Below are 22,334 nucleotides of genomic sequence, written 5' to 3'. Positions count from 1 at the left end.
AATTTGAAGACATCTGGTCTAATGGTGCACACTAACAGCAGGGGCGGATCCAGGAATTCCATAAAAGGAGGACCGTTTCGAAAACAAAATGGGGAATGTTCACTTTTTTTTTGGTTTTATCAACAAGTAATAATTTTCCCTTGCGAATGGCGAGAACATGCTTGCCTAAACGTCGAGATTGGGTAGGCCCTTTTCAGGGCCACACACTTACCCTAGAAAGAATACGTGGTGGACTGGGAAACCTTCTACCACCCAACGTTCTACCACCATGGAAGCCTTCAAAGATTTCATCAAATAATAAAGAGGGATCACAAGCCCAATGCATTTGTTGGAAGGTAGGCGTCGTGACCTGTTATATGTGACAAGATGCTGTTATCGTTATGTAATTGGACTGCGCACCAAACACACTCTCATCATAGTATACAGCCATATTCCAACTTCCTGAGCTATGACTCCACTCAATTTTGCTAATAACAGTCGTTGACAACTGAATATTACGTTCAATTATGAATATGCACGTTTTATTGTTGTGTACATTATGTATCACACGCAGGTGATAATTATGGGGTGCTTTCAACAGAATTATTGATTAATCAGTGAGTTGATTATACAACTCTCAATGAGAATATAAGAGCATCACCTGTATCTGCTCAAACAAAGGTTTTAAGCTTGAGGGGACATAATAGTAAAGGTGCGGCAATTACAAATAGGTGTACAAGGTACAAGCCATTGCGACAGTCCGAGTAGAATCCCAGGTCGCTTTGGTGAAATACATTGGGCACGTCACTCTCCAAAGAGGCCTCGATCGTGATCGTGAACTGCAGTTAATGATGGGAAAAGGGGACTACATAGCAAGTATTATGGGATAAGCCTACGTGTACCTTTTTACATAACCGTGGTCAAAGAAGTACGTGGTCAGCAAAAATTACCTCTTTTGTTTCTTTTTGCCATTGGGGGAGCATCAGAGAGAGTAACATGATAATAATACCAATTGAAATAGCTTTCTCTCTCAGCCAAGGACTTATTGTCAAACTAACGGGGTACGTGCTGCTACAAGGTATCCTCCCCCCCGCCACCCCCCAGTACGTAAGTCCTGACCAGCACTGACGTACGACAAAAAAGGATAAATAACCGTATGTACACCGTCTTACTACCTGCCAAAAAACAATATCAATGCATGTACATAATTGAGTATGCAGGTTGTAAAAAGCAAATAAAACTGATTGTAAAATACACTTGAGGTTGATCTGACTTAACTGTGTGTTGGTTCAACGGCTTCCAGCAAAAACCATGTATTATAGCATAGACATGATAAAACACAGACAAATAAACATCTGTAATGAAAGGTACAAACAAAGCATATCTGCAAAGTATGACACAAAAAATTGCATGTCTTGTTGCTTATGTAGTTCTGCGATGGCAGCCTCTAAGCGTTATACATGTACTACATTTCGTCTGTTGAGAATGAGAAGGGCGTTAAGTTGTCTCGAACACTATGGCTTTAGAGACAACTTAACGCCAATATTCTCAACCGACGATTTAGAGTAAGCTGTATTGCATAAAGCATATAAAGTCATATTTTAGAAATATGGGCACTCACTTATCAGGACCCTGTTGCATAAAACCCTTACTGCTGGACTTACCGCTCCTTTCTAGCAGTAAATCTTCAAATTAGCGGTAAATTTTATAATCCTTGATGCTGATTGGCTGTGATGCCTAATTTTGACGGTAGTTACCACTGAAATTCAATGGTAAGTTTTATGCAGCGGGCCCCTGGTTGCTGTGAATACCCCCGTGGTAAGTTTTCTTCTACGAAGGTAATGTCATGACCATGCAAAAGAAATTAAGATTATAAATCTACATCAAAGCCCTGACATTGTCAAGAGTAATAGGAGACGCCTTGTAACTTATTGAAACAATGTTTTCTTAAATAACGATACCATATAACGCGCTGGCCATCTGAAGTGGCACCTCAATCTAAACTGTCGAAACGGTGGATCCAACTTTGCAGCGGGCGGATTAGTCGCTATTTCAAACTAACAAAGTATGTGTTCCTACACTCTCCCTACGCCCCCCCCCCCCCTCCTTCCTTCTGGACCTGCCACTGAACAGGTGTCTGACACAATCTATGGCACTTGCACAAGCACACATGTCATTTTTTTACAATATAAGTCTCTGCTAAAAACAATATCCCTGCATTTCTTTTTCATCAAAGCACAAAGAATTACAGGCCTCACTGGTCACACTAAACCAACTGACTTAACTATCTGACGTTCAATGAGGGTGGTCAATATCTACCATACTCTTGGTATCCTTCATACATTTTACATGACATTGTTAAGCTAATAATAACTCCTTATTTTATGTAAAAATGGAATATACATGTGAGTATCTCTTATGGCTATTCAAACCTTTCTTTGCTTGATTCACTTCACAATATACACAGCACCTCTATTATAAATACATATGTATATCAAACTACCGATGAGTACAACTCTTAGTGCAAACTAACTCTTTCCTGTTATTCAACTTACTCTGATAAAACCAGCAAACTACCATGTATTATGCTCTTTTATGTATGCCTTTATGATCATGAAATATCTCTTAGAGCTGTGCATACACTTACTGTAAAAGTGGCAATTTTTGCGCATTTCGCCCAATCAGAAACTAGCGCGAAAATGAAAGCATGCTAATATTTTTGCTTGCCATATGCTCCCCTGATTACTATCTTGATTCCGTGGAATTAAAACACGTGAAACTCTTCTTACCTGGCCAGGCAAGAAAAATTAGTCGCGCAAAAATATCCACTTTTACAGTAGTGCGCATTCTCAGAATTTCCATATCCAAAAAGGTATGTCATGCTCAGGCAAAACAAAAAACAAAACAAAAAAACAAAAAGCAATACAGACTCCATACACATGATAATCTTACTGCATGTTGCATGTAAACCTAGCAAATATTTGCCTGTATATATACGAGTGATAGTATGTGTAATTTAGCAAAATGAGAATCTTCACTGAAATCCTTCATATAGACAAACTATTTTATTTTCTACACATCCACTAATGTCACAAACAGTTTCATTCATTATCCTTTAGAAAAATAATTCTTTGTTCTGCAATACTTCTCAGATCACAACATGGCTGTTGGCAGTAACATCTACATCACCAGTTTTTGTACCAGAATTCAATTTAGCAGTCAAAGTTGTGATCAACAAGCTACACACCAAATACCCAGGTCAAGAGTTTTGTTTTCAGGGAAACATCATGTTTTTGTTGTCAACCATTCCAAGTTTGTAAATGGAATATCATTGAGTGAGTGTTATGTGTTTACGACATACAATGTATTGATGACGATTACGAGCCAACAACAGGTTCCCTGCCTTTTAAGACGCTGTCTAGGGAAGACATCCTGCATCTTGCTATGGAAGAGGTGGTATTCTTCGTGGCAGCTTTCAGTGCTCCCTGTCTTGTAGTGGCTTCTCGTCTAAGGTGATGGGGTGGAATGCCTACTAGCACAGGGAGCTGGTGGGTAGGGGTTGATTTCAGGCAGCCTGTGATGGTGAAGAGAGCAGAGTTGAGTTGGGCGTCCACCCTCTTAGTATGGCACCTATGCCCTCAGGAAGAGACACAGTATTCAGCTGAAGCGTAGACAAAGCGAGAGCAGCGGAGCGGAGAGTGGTAAAATTGCCTCCCCAGTTAGGCCGAATAGTCTGCTTAGACGGCACACTCTAGCAGATTCTTTCCCAGCTACATTCAGGGCATGGTGACGGATAGTGAGTGAGAGTGTCTTGCATGCCATGCAGTTTGATGTAGGGTTGACAGTCATCTACACAGTAGAGATAGATGTAATCCACAGATGGTCCGATCATTTGGGCCTTCAATAGTAGATTCCTAGTCTCGGTATCATCAAGAGAATACTGCAAACCTGGCATGTTCTCTCTATTGAGCAAGTCCTGGCGAAAAAGACATGAAAGACTTACTGTTACCGATGCAAGAAATCCCTCTTTCAATATCATTGAAATATTAGCATAAATATGATATCTGTGTGCTGGGAGAAAAATTAACTGTGATAACTGTTAATGATATGGACTTTTAACTTCAAAAGGCTTTCTTGTGTATATTTCAGACATATTGTCCCAAATTCACGAAGGTGGTGCAATTGATATCATGCTTTAATCTATGGAGAATTTGTATGGAGCGCCAAGTGTCACATGGTCTACCGTAAAAAGAGGAATGTTCTTGTGCATCTTACTTTTGTGAATATTATTTTTTTATATGATCTAAACGCCACTGGCAATTAGCGAGAATTTCACGCCACATAAAGTGCTATCAGCCCCAATTTGTGAAAATATTGCGCTGCGAATATGTCATGTTTTACAGTATTTTGTCACAAATTAGGCTATATGACACTTGATGCCCCATATAATTGTCTATGGTTTAAAGCATGGTTTCAGCCGAGTTCGGTGAAAATTAGTCATGGTATTTTCAAGAAGATGAAAATGTAAAAAGTTTATGCATGACGTACGATGGACAATGTACGACAAATGTCAGATGAAGCGTGATCCCAATAGCTCACTTGAGCCTTTGGCTCGAGTGTGTTGAAAAGGAGAGGATACCAAACTTACCTCTGCAACACTTGGATGAAAGGATGGAGGTGTCAGGCACAAACACCGGCCACTTCAACCTTCAACAGGCAAAAGAAAAGCCATTGGATATTGATGGATATAATCCAAGACTGATGTGTTATTTCGCCAGTTCTTTGCTTGCTCAATGTCTGCCAAACACTAATAAATGATAGCAATCAATCAATACAAACTGTTGAGGAAACAGGGGTTTGAGCACTAGTTAAAATGATTTGGGTGAAAGGATTCAAAACTTGTGGTATATACCACATACATGACCGAGTCAAATCTTGTGTTAAAAACATGATGAGTCATAGTTGTCTTTCTGTATTTTATTATGAAGTACTGATTGATATGAATTACAACACATGGATGTAAATTAATTTAGAATCTTGCATATATATACAACTTTTACTTTGTTCAGGGTCATTTAAACATTTTTATTACCTGCTTTCCCTTGATTTTCATCTTTTCATCAGAGGCAGACCAGAAATTCCATAAAGGGGCAGGAGCCTTGTGCCCCCCTGCCTGGCTTTGCTACTGCTCTTGACACTTACCACACGATCAAAAAACTTTTCCTTAGCATTCAACTTTCTGCATTAATAAACAATACATTTCCTCAAATGATCAGTTTGCAAAATCTAGTTCCTATAGTAAACACAATAATCTTCTAGGCTATGTTATATTGCTCTATGTCTGTCTCATGTGTGTGCTTTGTTTTACTTCAATTCTATATCTGCTCTACATATATTTCATTTTAATTCTGTTCTACATTGTATTGATTGTATGCTGCAATGATCACATTTCTGAGCTTTAATGGACCGTCATTAGCAACTACTTTGAAACAAAATTGGTAAATCTCATCTCGTATCTACATCAACTGCCACTTAATATCTTATTATAGCACTATTGCCAAAATACACTTACAGCCAGGATTAGTCTCTCACTAAGTAATTTCTCAATGATACAGTACTCATCTTTTCGTTTCACATTGTCATGGATCACAATATTTGTTTCAACAAACAAAGATCATTACTTTTGTCATATGTTTTTGTCTATTCCGATGTCTTAATATTACAGTCGTCTTGTCAATTTTTGTCTTGTAATGTCAGTTTTTCTGTAGTAATCTTACTTTTGTAGAAGTTTTGCTTCATATTCACAAGCATGATCTTTTCAGTGGATCCCTCCATGCTTTGCATGTTTTGCTCATTGCATATTTTTTTTCTTTTCACTTCAATCACTTCAGTATTAAATATAGTGTACCACTACTACCGAGTCTTTTTTATCGTTGTATACTCTCTCCTACATTTGTAATGAAGTATTCTGTTTACCTAATTCTGCATTACAAAAGGAAATATGACAAAAGAAAATAAATCTTTATTGATTTGAAAATATACCACATTACTTTGCATAAACTCATGATACCACTCATCAAAACTGTATTCTAATAGCTTCATGGTAACTGTAATAAAGGGGAATAACTTCAGCATGAAGTGTATCGATACCTGTGCTATATACATGATCAATCAATGTATCACCTTCTGTTGTAGCATCAAGTACATGTTGTTGATATCCATAAGAACACATCAATTTATGCACACATGAATCACTTGAATTTTGTCTGAGATTTTCATTAAAGTCACCAATAACTATGCATTTTGTACTTCTTTGCTGCAATTCTATAAGTAACCTCTTTAGTTTCTTACAAAATTGTTTCTTGACATATCTAGGAGGTCTATATATCACTGAAATGAGACATGAAGAACAAGTTACTGCAAATGTAATATATTCTAAATTATTGACATGTAAATCCAGCCTACTAATAGATTTGACTTTACTATACACTGCAACTCCACCATGTGCTTGATTTTTCAGTGCAGAAAATAAGGGACTTTCATCAGAATAAGACTTTGACCGAGGCTGATTGTACATTTTAAACTGATCTAAATTCACATCAAAAATGTCATCATTAAGCCAAGTTTCAGTTAAACAAATAATATCAGAATTTTTAAATAGCAAATTTGATTGGATATCTTTGAAATGTGCTTTAAGACCTTGAATATTATGTAACATTATACTCATAGTTGCAATGGAGACATCAGTGCGAATGTTTGTGTCATCAATAAATGTTGGCATGTTCTCTAAACTTTCTTGAACAGCTGGATTGCAATACATAACTTTTGGATCAAAATCTTCAATCGTTAGTCCACCTAATGATCTAACACGGCTCAGAGCTACATATGCTTGCCCAGGCAAAAATATATTTTTCAGAGAAACAACAGCTTTTTCCACTGTCATGCCTTGTACTTTATGTATTGTGCATGCATATGCTAATTTCAAGGGAAATTGTTTCCTAGTATATTTTTTCCCGATTGATTCCTGTTGCATTTCTATTGACTGAATTCCTACCTTTTCATTGTCAAATTTTACCACCACATTTGTAGGTCTTGCGTTTTCATTTACTTTTACTATGTCAGTTACAGTGCCAATGCAGCCATTTGATAACCCTTTAGTCACATTCACATTTTTGATAAGCATCACTCTAGAATTTTCAGCAATCCAAAGATACGCTAGCAAGGAAGCTTTAGTACATCTCCGTGGCTTGTCACATCTTTTGTTTTTACCCTCATTATCAAGTTCAGAATCTTCTGCATCAATACATATGATATTTGTGCATTTCTTGTGAAGCATTATTTTATTCCAGTCATTTACTTGTTTGTTTGAAGAATATATATGCAATGCATCCTCACATTGTTCTCCAGTTTGGCATGATTGAAGAACTGCTATATCATCACTAGATAATTCATCTGTCTTTCCTTTTATCCTTAATTTGTTCAAAAGAACAGCAAACTTTGCATCATCCTTTTGTCTCATTATTTCATCCAAGTTAATTATAGAGAAGTTGTCTGTCCATAAAGAACTTTGCAGTGTATCTTTATACAAAGGAGTACCTTTTACTGGGGGTAACTGATAGAAATCTCCAACTGCAATAACTCATACCTTTCCAAATGGAGTATTATCACGTATCTGCTTTATTTGCCTTAAACGTCCATGTATATACCACAACAGCTTCTGATCAACCATGGATATTTCATCAATTATTAGTATCTGTAGTTGACCCAGCTGATTACGTAAATGACTTATCTTTTCTTCTCCAAGGGGTTGGTAAGGTAGTGTAGCAGAAATGGGTATGGACAGAGCATTATGAATAGTACTACCACCAATGTTGTAAGCTGCAATTCCAGTTGGAGCTACTTTCATAATTGAAGTATCATCTGGATTATGCATCATTCTGCTAAGAATTCTTGTCCCTTCATTACATATGCATTTCACTAGATGACTTTTTCCTGTTCCAGCACCACCTGTCACAAATATCTGAAATGTTGTTGGTTCTTTTCCATTAACTCTGTCAAGACACCATTGACGTATTTTGTAGAACACCTTTTGCTGCTTGCTATTTAAAGTTCTTAATAAGACATTACTGTCTTCTCTTGAAATGCTACATGATCGAAATTCTATGCCATATGACTCTTTCTCCTGAGATTTGGACTCAAGATCTGGGATTCTAAATTCATTGTCAGCATCTTCAACTTCTTCATGGATTTTAGCTGTTTCATGTCTTTCAATTTCTGTTTCTGGGCAGAGTAATCCCCATGCATCTTCTTGTGGACCAAATTTCTCAAGATATTCTTGTGCTTGATCAATTATATCAGCATTTTTTTCAAACTGTCTGAGATTTTCATTGACAATACTTTTGACACTTTCCAGATTCTTATTATACATTCGTACAGATCCAGTTTGGTAAAATTCCTGATATGTCAAAAATTGATTAGGTTTTAACTGTTCATCAATGCGGAATGGCAAATACAGTTGCAGTATACTCTGATAATATTTTTCTGGGGTTACGGTCGGTGAAAAACGAGGATATCTTACTACAGCATCATTGGTTCTTGATCGTTTTTGTACATAGCCCAGCTGATCTCTCAGTTTGAACACTTTCTGTTTCGGTTTCTTACCCTTTATATCAGATTCACTGAGTAGTCTATACTTTGAACAAAATGTGGCTAAACACATATTTTCAAATTCAAAATCATCAGGTCGGGCTTTATATTTATCAATTCTGTTTGGCATCCATGGACTCCTATCATCATCGTCTCGTCTGCTTTGAATAACACTCAATGGTAAACTCATTCTCACAGGGTTTGGTCCAACAGGTATAAACTCTACTTTTCTTGAGCACTCCTTCAGTCTCAGGCTACAAACACGATACACACTTTCTTGCGCTGAAACTTCACGGTTTTGCATATACACATGTCCTATTTCTTTCATGCTTTTCCGAGCATCTTCATTGCCCTCTTTCATTTCACTTTCTGCATTTTTCAAGAGCAAACCCATCTCTCTTTCTGCTTTTGACATGTATGACACAACATAAACAATGCAGGCATACTCATTTGTTATATACTGCAAATCCATATTGGCATTCCAAGCTCTGAGTAAGAATGGATTGTATTGATTCACCCATATATCTTTTGGATCTCTTCTCATGACTATATCTTCTTTTGTAGCTACAGCATTATAGGCATCTTCAAATTCCTTTTGACACATCCCAAGAACTTCAAAGAGCTGTCTAGCATTATCATATGTCCGTTCCATACATGATGAATTCTTTACTGTAGACAGAATATCTTGAGCTTTATCTGTAACTTCCAGATTATCATCAGGCCTCACAACAAATGTTTTCTCAGAAGGTGGTCTTGGAAAATTAAATCTACAGGTAGTTCCCTTTTTCTTGCATGATTTTGAATGTTTCTTTGAATGAAGTTGAACATTCTTCACTATTTCATATAGTTCTTCATCTTCATCCTCACATGGAATGTTGCATGAAATGTACTTATCAACAAAATCTGTGACATTTTCATCTTTGTCAATACCCAATTTAGGTGCGTTTTCAACCCAGAATAAACAGTGTGTGTGTGGAGATCCTCTCTGTTGAAATTCAATTCTGTAGAAGTAGTCAATTATTTTGCCAATAGGTTCTGCCGGAGAAAGAATCACTTTGTTCAAAAATGCATGAAAGCGTCTGTCAAACATACGAGCTACTGTCACTGGATTTGACTTTAATAAATTACACTTATCTGTCCAATCGAGATCACTTGCTTTTCTTCTATCACCTTGCTGATTCAGCAATGTATTAATAACTTCAGGCCATCTCATCTCAGCTGAAGTAAATGATGCAAACCATGTAGGCTTTCCAAGTTGTCTAACCATTGCTAATACATCTTTCTGCGTAGATTGCCAGTATGGAGGTGTTCCCCGTATTTGTTTCAGAAATTTGTATCCTTTATTCGAATCCAGTATCTCATGAAGTTTTCTTGCATCTTTTAGATCTGAACATTGCATCGATATAGAATTATCTATTTCTTCTGAGCTTTTTCTGAGAGCTATAGAAACATTAGAAAGTATTTGTTGCAGTTCATATATACACTGAGCATAAAATATATATTCTGTATTTTCTGCAAATCTGTTGTCTACATGCATCAGGCGATTATGTAAATAACGACCAAGTGTTACTTCAGTGTACCTGGTATCATGAAATGTTGGCTGGCCAGTTGGAAATAGAGCAGGAAAACATTTTGCCTCATTACTCTTATCCATCAACAGCGATACAGGACTATTCTTTTCACAAGGTGCACAACATATAATATCATCGAAAAACTGATCAAGCACTTCCTGCCTCATATCAACCTTCTGTAAACATGTGTCCAACTGAATGCCTTGTAATCGTCCATCTTGATCATCCTCTATATCATTGTCATCATCGTCATCATCATTAGTTTCATTTGAATCCAATGGTTTAACACAAGCTGCTTGACTATTTTTCTCTGATAAATCAGAGCTCCATTCATTATCTATAGCAATATCAGAATACCACTTATTATTTTTCTTCAAATATTCCAATGCAGCTAGCACATTCTTTTTCTTGACAAACTGATATTCATAATATCCTTTATAAGACAGTTTCCTCTTCAATTTTACACGAATGAATTGATCATCAGTCTCTGGTCGAGGTAATATCTTTACAGTTTCATCTGTGCGCGAAGGTACACAAACTGTTGGGCCATGTACTCCATATTGTCCTCCTTTAGGCAGGTTCAAAATTTTCATAAATGGAATGTTTAGAGCTATCAAATGTGTTTCCAACTGATTCAGATTTCCAAGTTCTGCAGGAATAGCATGTAATTCTAAATTATTTCTGCTAGCTTCAGCAGGCATATTACCAGCTAATAATTTCCTGTGGCAAGTGTAACAAATCCATAAAGAATTTCTTGGTGACTTTACTATTTGACAGTCAACATCACAGTCATCACTGCATGTATGCAAGTACTCCTCTTTTAAGCATTTCGTATCATTATATTTTGCTTTTATGCACTTCAATACTTGATTCTTGAATAATAATTTCAAACATACACAACATACATATTCAGGGCCATGTGAAACAATTTCCCTAAATTTTTTCAAAACATGATCACAATTTCTCGTATCAATTTTCTCTTGCTTTTTTCGTTTCACGTTTCTCATTGCAACTTGCTGTCTGTACACAGAATTTGTCTTGTACTTAATGTTAGCAACTTTTCTCATAATTTTCTTATATCTTTCCCTGAATATAATATTGTTTTGATAAATAGCTCTCTTAATTTTCTTTAGCCTCTCTCTGAATGAAGCATTGCTGTGATATCTGGCTTTCCTCAGTTTCTTACGCTTTTCTCTGAATAAAGCATCATTTTGATATCTAGCTTTCCTCAGTCTCTTAAGCCTCTCTCTATATAAAACATTGCTTCCATAGTTGAGTTTTCTCATTTTCTTCAGCCTTTCTCTGTAAGTGGGATCCAAGGTGTACTTGTGTTTTTGTCTCTTCTTAATTTTGTTTTTCTTTTTTAACCTGTAAGGTATATCTGTTTGATATTTTACTTTCTCTGCAGCTGCTTTTTTAACTTTGCGGAATGGAAAAGACTGATCATTTGAAAAAAATTCTGTTTTTAACTGCCTTTCCTCATTTTTTTTCTTCTCTCTTTGTGCTCTCATTTGATCTCTATTTTTTTGTCTGGTGATATTAGCATTACGTTTTTTTCTTCGTTTTTTCCTTTTTGTAGTTTGCATAGTAGTATTAACTTCTTCATATTCTTTAGGGTGCCTACTCATTTTAACTGCACGTTCCATGTCATCCTCTAATTCTTCATCGTTCAATACATTGATTTGACAATCATCAACTTGTTTTGTAACTTTCCTCCTTGTTGTGAGTTTTCTCTTTCTTGTCACAGGTGTTTTCATATCAGAAATATTTTGTGATCTTGACAGCTTTTGAAATGAACTTGATTTTTGGATCGTTGGACAGACAGATTCTACAACATCATAATGATTGCCATTTGTGTGTTGCAAGTAAATACCTCTTTCTGATGTGATAATTCCAAACTGAAGTTTGCTCCCACCAAATAATTTCCATTTTGAACCATAATTTTCATATATATAAATATCAGTATCTAGTAAATTTGATAAGGCCATTATTTCCAGTTCTGTAGCCCATGTGTCATTGTCAAATACTCTTTCCTTTGCAATGTATTTTACAATATCTGTGTATCCTGATCTCAAAAGGCTAACATAATCTTCCTTGTTTTGTAAAATATGCTTAACTATTGCTTTTCGAACATCACGGTGTGAATCTTCCTTGCCACATATGACATATGATATAGCTCTGTAAAAGCAATTTCCATCACCAGTAATTCTATAGATAGTCAATGGTTGTGACAGGATAGTAATATCACCCTTTTCTACCATATCTTTTTGCATATCATTACTGCTACATTTGTCATTAACCTTTATACCTAATTTGCAACAAAGCTTCTCTCTATCAGATTTATTCACAGGTCTGTACATGAGATCAATCTTTTTTATTTCTCCCACTTGCTTCACCTCAGATGCATCAATGTCGGCATTTACTGTCTCATCACATGTGTTTTGCAATGGAATTTGTGTCTCTTGCAGGTTTGATACCATTATTTGTTTTTGTGTCATTTTCCTCATTCTAACACTACATTTCTTTAATGTTAGGGTTTTAGTAATCTTATGTGATAAATCATGACCTTCCTTCTTATTTTCTACACTTCTATCTGAATTCACATGAAATACAGGTAACTTCTCATTCAAACTACTAGACAGAACAGTAGTTACACTTTCCACTGCATCAAAATGATTGCCTCCAGTGAACAGAATATATATGCCTCTCTCAGTTGTTACTTTGTTGTAGTATCCAGGCTTCCTTGCAGACAGTATTTGCCAATTTTCTGTTCGATCATCATACACATATATATCACGATCTAGCATATGTGCCATTGAACTAATATCAGTGTGACCAGCCCATGTTCCTAAATCCATCAATTTCTCTTGAAGTACAAAATCCCTGACACTCTGATATTTCATTGTGTCTATTACATTTTTAAATAAATCACCCGTTTCCAGTAAATGTGCCACATTGGATTTCCTGAGAATGAAATGGTTTCTTTCGCTGCCAGTAACTACATGAGCAATACTTCTGTAAAAGCAGTTGCCATCACCCATAACTCTCTTGATATTTACAGGTTTCCCAATATACAAACTTTCATTTCTATCCTCCATTGATTCATTGGCAGTACCACTGTAACTGAAATTCAATTTATTGCACAAAGACTGTTTGTCTACGTATGTAATCGGCACAAATTTGAAATTTCGATCTCTTCTTTCTGTTGTCTTTTCAACTGAAACAAATTCAACTTCATTCTCTTTCCCATAGCCATCACTGTTTACATTTACTCTGTTTTTCTTTGTTTCATTTTGAGTCTTACAGCTATCACTGTTAGTTCCTTTAACATGATCACAATGTTTTGAAATGTTGCTATTTTGATCATTTGTATTCCTCCATGCAGTATTTACTGAGTTTGATCTCTTGGAGCCACTAGTTGTCAATGCATTTTTCTTAGAATTGGATTCTAATGCCAGACCGGTTAGTTCAAACTGAGTAGTACGTAAATCACATGCCATTGATTTTGCCAAATTCAAACAGTGTACCTGTATACCTTGCCATGATGAAATGCTAAGCAAGACACTGCATCCATCTTGTACCAAGTACCCATCATGACTTCTGGAATGAGAATCAAATACATAATAACCATTGTCATGTGTAATGATTGCAAATGTACTCTCAGCAAAATTCATAAGACATGCATCATATCTGCATAGTTCTTGTTCTAAGGCTTGGCTCAATGACAAAGCACCAAAATTTGACAAATTGTTTTGATTTCCATCCAACACTCCATATTTTGATTCAGCATAGGTTATTTGAAATTTTTCATCCAGAATATGAAGTTCCTTGGGTAATTCATCTATCATTACAAGCTCTTCATTCAGTGGTGAATCCTTCTTTATGTAATAATACAACTCATTCCCAAGTGTCAGAATCTGATCAAGATCACGAGATCTCATTTCGATTCCATTCTTGGTTTGGGTGTAGAGAACTGCCACAAGGGAATTACATGCACATTGTTTGCCAGCAGTGTAACCAAATCGTTGATCACCTTGATTAAAATTTCCTTGTGCGATTGTTTTGGTCATAGGATATGATTGCCTTCTACCACATTCAGAACTTGAGAGTGAAACATGCTTACAGACACGTTCTTCAGTCTCTAAATCACTTGCAGCTGGTTCATCATCTAATACATGTACTATTGATTCCTGTACATCATATGAATTGTGGTGGTCAGCACTTTTCGCAGAATCATCATTCATTACTATGCAGTCAGATGGATTAGTAGTTTTTTCACTTTCAGGCAAGAATATTGATTCATTACAAACTTCAGCACACTGTGTAGCTGAAACAGGTCTGTGACATGGAGAGTGAACACTTACATCTGTACAAGAATTCACAGGGAACAATTCCTTCACTGATATTTGTCTGTCACTTTCAACATCTTTTCTTTCACTGTAACATGGGTTCAGATCATGCACATTGTGCATTCTGTCACGTTTCACTTTGGAGATATCATTCGAGCTTGTGTTGTCTCTGCTTGTGGAATTACTGTCCTCATGGTCAGATGTTTCATTCTTACACAACTTTTCATTCTTTGCTACATGTTCTCCTTCAGGAATGTCAGGTTTGACCTTTCCATTATTACGCACCTGTGAGTCAGCATTTTTTTCCGGTAGTACACTTTGTCTGTTGATCTTCGTGAAACGACCTTTCTTTCTTGGTTGCCGTGCATTTCCACCTCCATAGAGCCTGTTCACATTCCAAACTTCTTTTTCAATGTCTGTGGAAGGGACAGAGGCACATGTAGTCTGATCACATTTCGGTACGCAACATTCATTACTCATATTCGGAGTGCTTTTAGCCACATCAGCCCAACTTCTCTGTGTTTTTGCATAGATTTGCTCAGTGTATTTTGCCATCACATGAGGTGACTGAACACACTTTGAATATACATTCAATACAGATTCAGTATATACCTGCAGACTATCATTTCGTTCTGTGTCCAAGTTTGCATTCACATTTTGCTTCACGAGTTTACCAGGTTCTTTTTGCTTCGTTTCTGCTTTTGATTTCTTGCCCTTGCTGGTCTTGGCTCTTTTCTGTTTTTCAAGATAGTAGGCTTTCATTGCTTTGCCAATGTAGGTCACACCAGGTTGGAGAGGCACACCATTTACTGATCTCACTGAGCTCTTGTTAAAGGTCTTGGTCTTGGGATTGTCAGTCATTGTTTGGGATGTAGTCACTTTTGTCTTCCTTGATTTCACAGTTCTCCAACCATCATCAACTGCAATTTCTAATGGCTGAAATTGGCTCTTGGTCAGATTTGTCATGAAAGTCGAATCTGATTCATCTCTCTCACAATCTGCTCTTTTCTGCACACACACATTTGTCATTTCTAGAATTCCATTGTCCTTTCTTTTCACATACCGGTACCTCTTTTTCAGTCTCTTGCTTGGTTTCCTTCTCTGGTTGCTCTTGCATGATGAATGTGAAACATCAGCACTAGAATCTTCATCACCAATGTCTTTGAGAAGCTCGTATCTGTTGAAATGACAGGGAATGCCAATTTTGTCAAAGATGCGATGGGCAATATTATTGCTTCCACATGCTGAACATATCCAAATCAACCTTGCATCACACAGTCTAGCCTCAGAAATAGTTCCTGTACACATCACATGAAACTGCTTGCCACAATCCTCACATGGTACTCTGCTTTCATTTTCATTGATCACATTACAACATGCATCACATTCACTGACCTCTACATTTCTCAAGTCGCAACTATGGAGGATATCTAGGATATCACCAATAACATTCTTGAATTCACTTGCTTCCATTGTCAAACTACAGGGCTTTGAAAGTAGGTACCTATTACCAAATAAATGTACTGTTCAATCAATATATTCCTTGAATCACTATACTTATATGAATCAGGTCTACCCCTGGTACTCTGTATTGCAATTGACAACAAAATTGTAGAATTGTATTGCCTTGAAAGCTAATATATGATACGTGAACTGTATTACACTGTACAATGTACTTGCAATGAGGCTGTGACACCAGTCCTTATAATGTTTCTACCAACAGGTGGCGCTTCTTATCTACCGAGAAAAATTATTTGTACAAGGTGTGTTGTTTAATTAGTTACTACCAATAGGTGTCGCTTTTTGTCTGCCAAGAAAAATTATTTTGTGCAATGTGTGTATTCTTAATTGTTTCTACCAACAGGTGGCGCTCTTTGTCTATTACCTGCTAGTAATGGCTACTGCGGCAATTTCAGGAACGCGATTATAGCACTTTCACCTTTGCTTATCTTTGTGTACACCTGTCTTGCCACCAGAAGAAGACTTGTATTGTCTACCGCAATAACGTTTACCAGATATAATGCTTTTGTCTTAAGATGGCGCTCTTCAATTCTCTTTTACCGTAAATTCCCCACTCAAGACACCGTTTCTCAAGTGATGCAAGACTATATTTCTATTTTTAAATTTTCAGCAAACTTCTCGCCTCCTGTAAGAGAATTCTCTTTCAATTATGATTCTCTTCAATTCTGATTGCTTTATAGTTTTCACCTCCTTTACGGAGTGCACTCTTTATTCAACACTCCTTAAAACTCTTTTGTTAGATTTCGACTCTTTTTCTCTTCAATTCTGACTCTTCCTCTCTTATTACTCTTTCTCTCTTTGATTCTAACTCTTTCTGTCTTTGATTCCGACTCTTTCTGCCTCTGATTCTGAGACTCTCTCTCTCTCTCTGATTCTCTTTGAAATTATTTCAAGTTCTTTCAAGATAGAGTAGGATCAAAGATTCAGGTTTGCTGAAGATTCAAATTCAGTTACAGCAGATAGAGTTTTATCTTTGTAATCACAGTCTTCTATTTGTGCAACTTTAAATATCCCAGGTTGGTTCCCTTTTTTTTTTTTACAAATTTGCCTATTTCTAAAGTATGTAATAGCAATTTTATAAGATTGTATTTACTCTAATCAAGCCCGTTTTTTCTCTATCACAATTTATATCCCAAGACAAATTCACAAATGACAATGTTTTTTAGTACTCGTACTTTCAGATCTCTGTTTATCCCTAATATCACTCTTTCCTCTTTTTAGTGTAATATCACTCTTTGTATTTAATCTCCAATATTACTCTTAACACTTATTCTGCAATTCCACCCCTTCTACTTATTCAGTTAAATCACTGGTTGCACTTTTTGTGTACTATCACTCTTTGCATTTATTTATCATTATGACTCTCTGCACTTCTGTTCCAGTTTATATACAGGGGTTTCACTCGTTTCTTGTTTTCTTGATTGTATGTATACTTTCCAATTTTCTTGTTATATACAGGGGTTTCACCTGTTCTCCGGTTTTCTTGTTATACACAGCGGTTTCACCTGTTCTCTGGTTTTCTTGTTTTTACAGGGGTTTCACCTGTTCTCCTGTTTTCTCGTTTATATGTATACTTTCCAATTTTCTTGTTATATACAGGGGTTTCACCTGTTCTCTTGTTTTCTTGTTATATATACTTTCCAATTTTCTTGTTATATACTTTCCAATTTTCTTGTTATATACAGGGGTCTCACCTGTTCTCCGGTTTTCTTGTTAGGGGATACAGGGGTCTCACCTGTTCTCCGGTTTTCTTGTTATATACAGGGGTCTCACCTGTTCTCCTGTTTTCTTGTTATATACAGGGGTCTCACCTGTTCTCCGGTTTTCTTGTTATATACAGGGGTCTCACCTGTTCTCCGGTTTTCTTGTTATATACAGGGGTTTCACCTGTTCTCCGGTTTTCTTGTTATATACAGGGGTTTCACCTGTTCTCCGGTTTTTCTCGTTTTTTTCAGGGGTTTCACCTGTTCACCTGTTTTCTCGTTTGTCAGGGGTTTCACCTGTTCACCTGTTTTCTCGTTTGTCAGGGGTTTCACCTGTTCACCGGTTTTGTTTTACAGGGGTTTCACCTGTATCCTGTTTCGTTTTACAGGGGTTTCACCTGTATCCTGTTTTCTTATCCAGGGGTTTCACAGACCTGTAAAGAAAGAAAACAAAAAGAACATTAGCTTTGTTGAAATTATATTGTGGTTTCTGATCCTGCCTCCCAAAGTCAGGGGAAAATTATGCTGCCCTACGATCTAAAACTCTGAAATTTTTCAAGTTTGACTGCACTCTTACTAAGAGGTCACTATGGGTAACGAAATTATGGTGGCAAAATCAAACTGATGATATCTGCTCTTCATTTTTTTTTTTTTTATATAATATAAACGGGAGGGGTAGCCATTATATTAGAGCGGAAAAACTAATATCATTTTCTTCATTCACTCAAAGTTAGCTTTCGAAGTTACTTCCTTTTGTGACCTGAGGGAAGCATAATTTTCCGAGACTTTCTTACGCAATAACACTTGCTGTCTTCCAATATAATGTTTTGTCTTCTAGATCTCCTTTGACAATATATTCCTCATCAATATACATGTAGTATTACCAAAAGATGCATAAAGTTTTGACATATATCTGATGCAAAAATAAAAAAATAGATAAATTTGACTTCTGACTGGCAGGACACTAAATGTGGACTTCATCACTCTCATCAATTGTGAACAAAATTGACATAGCAATAAACAAATAATTGGGAACACATGACCTCAACATGACTTTTTTTCCTCATCCTCATCAGCACACTTGATATAATGACCATGATCATGTATACCAATGTACCAAGGGTGACACGACATTTGCTCCAGTCTACATATCTCGAAACATTAAAGGGTAAGGTCAAGGACATGATTTCATTTTTTGTTCAGAACAATGCAAAGTTTAGGATTAGGGTTAGCATTACAGTTAGCGTTAGGTTTAGGGTTATCATGGCAAAAGTAGACCGGAGCTATTGTTGCGAGAGCAAATGTCATGGAACCGTACCACATTAGAACATGATTCATGCAGAAATAAATAATTGAGAGGTACTGAAACAGTTTGTCTTCCAGACCCTAGCGCCCTCTCTCAACGGTATTTTAAAAATATTTTAAAGACATCAATGCACTTATTTACAAATTTACCAACTGAATATCATAAGTTACATGAAGACTATATTCTGTAATTTTCAACGCATTCCATGCAAGCGAACTGATTTTATGGCAAAGAGATGCTTTCATTATTTTTGTTGGAAATGCCAGCAAAAATTATTTGTTATATAAAATTGCAAAATCTAACCCCGTAAACACATTTTTGTTTTTCATCCCCCTCACAGTTGTTTAAGATATAAACATTCAAATAATATATGAATAGACTGGAATGGTGACATGCTACCTTGATGGAATTTATGAATACTAAGGACAGGCCTTAAACAAAGTGCCAATTTCATGACAAATTCAAAAGTACTTTTTTATGCAAAATGATAAAGTAAAAATAAGGTCCTTTTGTCGCAATCTTAACAATTCAATCAAAGTTTTTGGTACCAATGGCAAAGGTATTGGTATCAACGACAAAGGTAATTGGTATCAATTTAATGGCAGAGGTTACTGGTATCAATTCAATGGCAAAGGTAATTCATATCAATGGCAAAGGTAATTGGTCTCAATGGAAAAGGTATTGGTATAATGGCAACGGCAAGTATATTCCATCTTACAATGCATCTATTGTGAGTGCTACAGTAGTCTTCACGGATCTGAACAATCCAAAGTGACACACAGCAAACTAGGAAGCAGTGTGCTGATACATTTGGATTGTACTACTCATATCAGCAGGAATGTGAACAAACTCTTGGCATATTTCTGAATTGTGCTTACACACAACTTTTTACTAATTAATATGACATAATTTTTAATTAGCCAAATGGTTTTAGAGCTACACAAGTCTCCCACTTCACCCTTTGTCCCACTTGACCCCAGTCTTCCCTATTCCTTTACAGCAATACTAACCCTATAAACAAGGGATTTTGTAATCTCAAGTCAGTACACATTGCCAGTAATTTGAATCAACCATACAACAGTAGTGTAGTTGGTACTAGGCTATAAAAAATTGATGAAAACAAGCACAACTGGTGTAGGGCCTACACACAACACAGTGTACACCACTTGAGTGATGTCAATGTGTGCTATATTCCATTTGTCATCACCCCACTGCAAAACTTGCACTTGTGTCCTTAGAGTACATTAAAACCCTCGTAAACAACTTGAAGAAGGAAACATTTTCTTTATAAACAAGACAATTGCCAAAATGTCTCTTGTCCGTTTGCACAGAATAGAAAAAATTCTAACTCTCAAAGTTTGGTAACCCATGTCTGTGACCTTTAACCTTGTAATGACCTTCAACTCTCCAAGAGATATCTACCAAATAAGATTCGTTCCAAACAGACATGTCCGTCAAGAGCTGTGAGAAATTACCAAAATGCACCCTAAAAAACATGACTTTGGGCCCCTAAAAGATCATTGACCCCTGCCTGTGACCTTCGACCTTGTGGTGACCTTCATCTCCCAAGGAAACATTTACCACCTAAGTTTGGTTGCAAACAGACATGTCCATCAAAAGTCATGAGCCATTATCGAAACACGCCATCAAACACTTGACTTCAGCCCTTAAAGTTCATTGACCCCTGCCTGTGACCTTTGACCTTAAGGTGACCTTGCTGTTTAGTAAAATGTGTAACTTTCCATAACCACTCTACCCTCCAAATTTCATTAAAATTGAAGCCCTCAGTACAGATATTCCAGTTTTTGTAGCGTTACAGACAGACGACAGACAAGCCGACAATGGACGGTCGGACACTGCACACAATCCCTTAGTCCCGCCCCTCACCTCCAATGGGCTCAACAAAAACCTACAATAGGCAATCACGTACAACTCAAATGAAGTCGTTCAGTGCCCTGTTCCATCTCTCATGAACCCAAGGTAAAACTGCACGATTAGTCTATTGAAGATACTGGTATCCTCACAATAGACTACACAAGCCTGATTCTTGTCCAAAAAAAAAAACTGCAATAACTTATTCTCCTAAAGTGAATAATTGTACATCCTGCATAACCTTTAGTCACTACCAACAATACGCAAGTATTTACTTTAGTGGGATATACTATAGTGCAATGCCAGTTATCATAAACACCAATGGCAGACATATTCCTTCACAGAATACTACATATTGCGCAGTGTTACGTCACATACTGCCTGTATTTTAAAGCTACCATGTAGACCTTACTGCAGTTTGGCACTAGGATGATGACTGATGAAATAACATCCAACTGCTGCACACAGATCACAATCTGCACCCCTGTGTGGTTTATTCAGTCTTTTAACACCCCAGTGCAAAACTGCACATGTGTCCTTGGTACATTAGCCTGCTAAAGATGAGTCCCAAGTATACTCAGTCTGGCGTCTAAGGAAAAAGCATTTTATATCAATATCAGTTCATTTTCTTAAAGGGGAAGGCTAGTAACTGATCAGTGGTACTCAGTGGAAATGCTGGGAGATGATTGTTCCAATCCTTGTGGGATTCATTCAAGAGTTCATTGTATATCTATTGTTGTGTGAAAATGATTTGCTTCAGAAAGGTCTCATATTCAAGTAATGTGCAGATTAATGCTCCGTCACTGACCAGGGACGCTAACCTGGAAGCATTAAACTGCACATTACTTGAATATGAGACCATTCTGAAGCAAATCATTTTCACACAACAATAGATATACAATGAACTCTTTGAATGAATCCCATAAGGATTGAAACAATCATCTCCCAGCATTTCCACTGATTCCCACTGATCAGTTACTAGCCTTCCCCTTTAAAAGAAATACTGCTATCTCCACAGTAGACTGCTCAATTCCAACTCCTGCCAAAAAATAACATTTGTACCTAAAGTGTTAAGGGTAATCGGCAATGCACAATAATTTAGCCCGCTAAAGTGAATTACCCAAACACTATACCACTTTGCTCTGTCCACAAAAAAAAAGAACCCGAATCCTCCACAGATCCAAATGATGATGAGGAATTCTGAAACAAAAAACAAAAATGCTATTATTCAATAAAATATATATCTTTTCTAATATAACATGCAAACATAAGTAACGTTTGAATATCATAACAATCATGAATAATTAACATTCCAGTATTCTTGGTTTTGACATAGACTGTCTCTAATGTATCGCATGTTGAATGGCCCAAACTTCTACACTGTTTG

At 36.7% G+C, this 22,334-nt stretch overlaps 2 protein-coding genes across 8 annotated transcripts in view; one reads left to right on the top strand and one right to left on the bottom strand.

Annotated features, from left to right (window-relative positions):
- The window catches only part of LOC139733546 (uncharacterized), a 93,185-nt gene that overhangs the window by 5,812 nt on the left and 65,039 nt on the right, over nt 1–22,334 (top strand). The window lies entirely within an intron of this gene.
- LOC139733548 (uncharacterized) lies at nt 1,876–22,167 on the bottom strand. 7 transcript variants are annotated; one of them, XR_011711105.1, is made up of 5 exons: nt 22,081–22,167; nt 14,831–18,203; nt 13,724–13,796; nt 4,628–4,686; nt 1,876–3,955 (listed from the first exon to the last, which is right to left on the bottom strand). XR_011711105.1 is itself a non-coding variant. In XM_071644354.1 (3 exons), the coding sequence occupies exons 2-3, from the start codon at nt 16,016–16,018 to the stop codon at nt 13,788–13,790; spliced, it is 1,197 nt and encodes a 398-aa protein (XP_071500455.1). In that variant the 5' UTR covers nt 16,019–18,203; nt 22,081–22,167; the 3' UTR covers nt 7,649–13,787. The 7 variants fall into 7 exon arrangements, 1 of the variants encoding a protein (XP_071500455.1); XR_011711104.1 differs by lacking the exon at nt 1,876–3,955 and having other exon boundaries at nt 4,365–4,686; XR_011711103.1 differs by lacking the exon at nt 1,876–3,955 and having other exon boundaries at nt 4,365–4,686; nt 13,732–13,796.

This window comes from Diadema antillarum, unplaced genomic scaffold, assembly GCF_040938485.1.
Source record: "Diadema antillarum isolate AM-2024a unplaced genomic scaffold, OU_Dant_1.0 seq00000481_RagTag, whole genome shotgun sequence".
Lineage (NCBI taxonomy): Eukaryota > Metazoa > Echinodermata > Echinoidea > Diadematoida > Diadematidae > Diadema > Diadema antillarum.
The sequence above is the reverse complement of the archived record's forward strand: the minus strand, read 5'-3'. Positions and strand labels throughout refer to the sequence as shown.

Excerpts from the sequence above, each read along its gene's own strand:
- LOC139733548 (XM_071644354.1), bottom strand. The coding sequence starts at position 16,018 with ATGGAAGCAAGTGAATTCAAGAATGTTATTGGTGATATCCTAGATATC.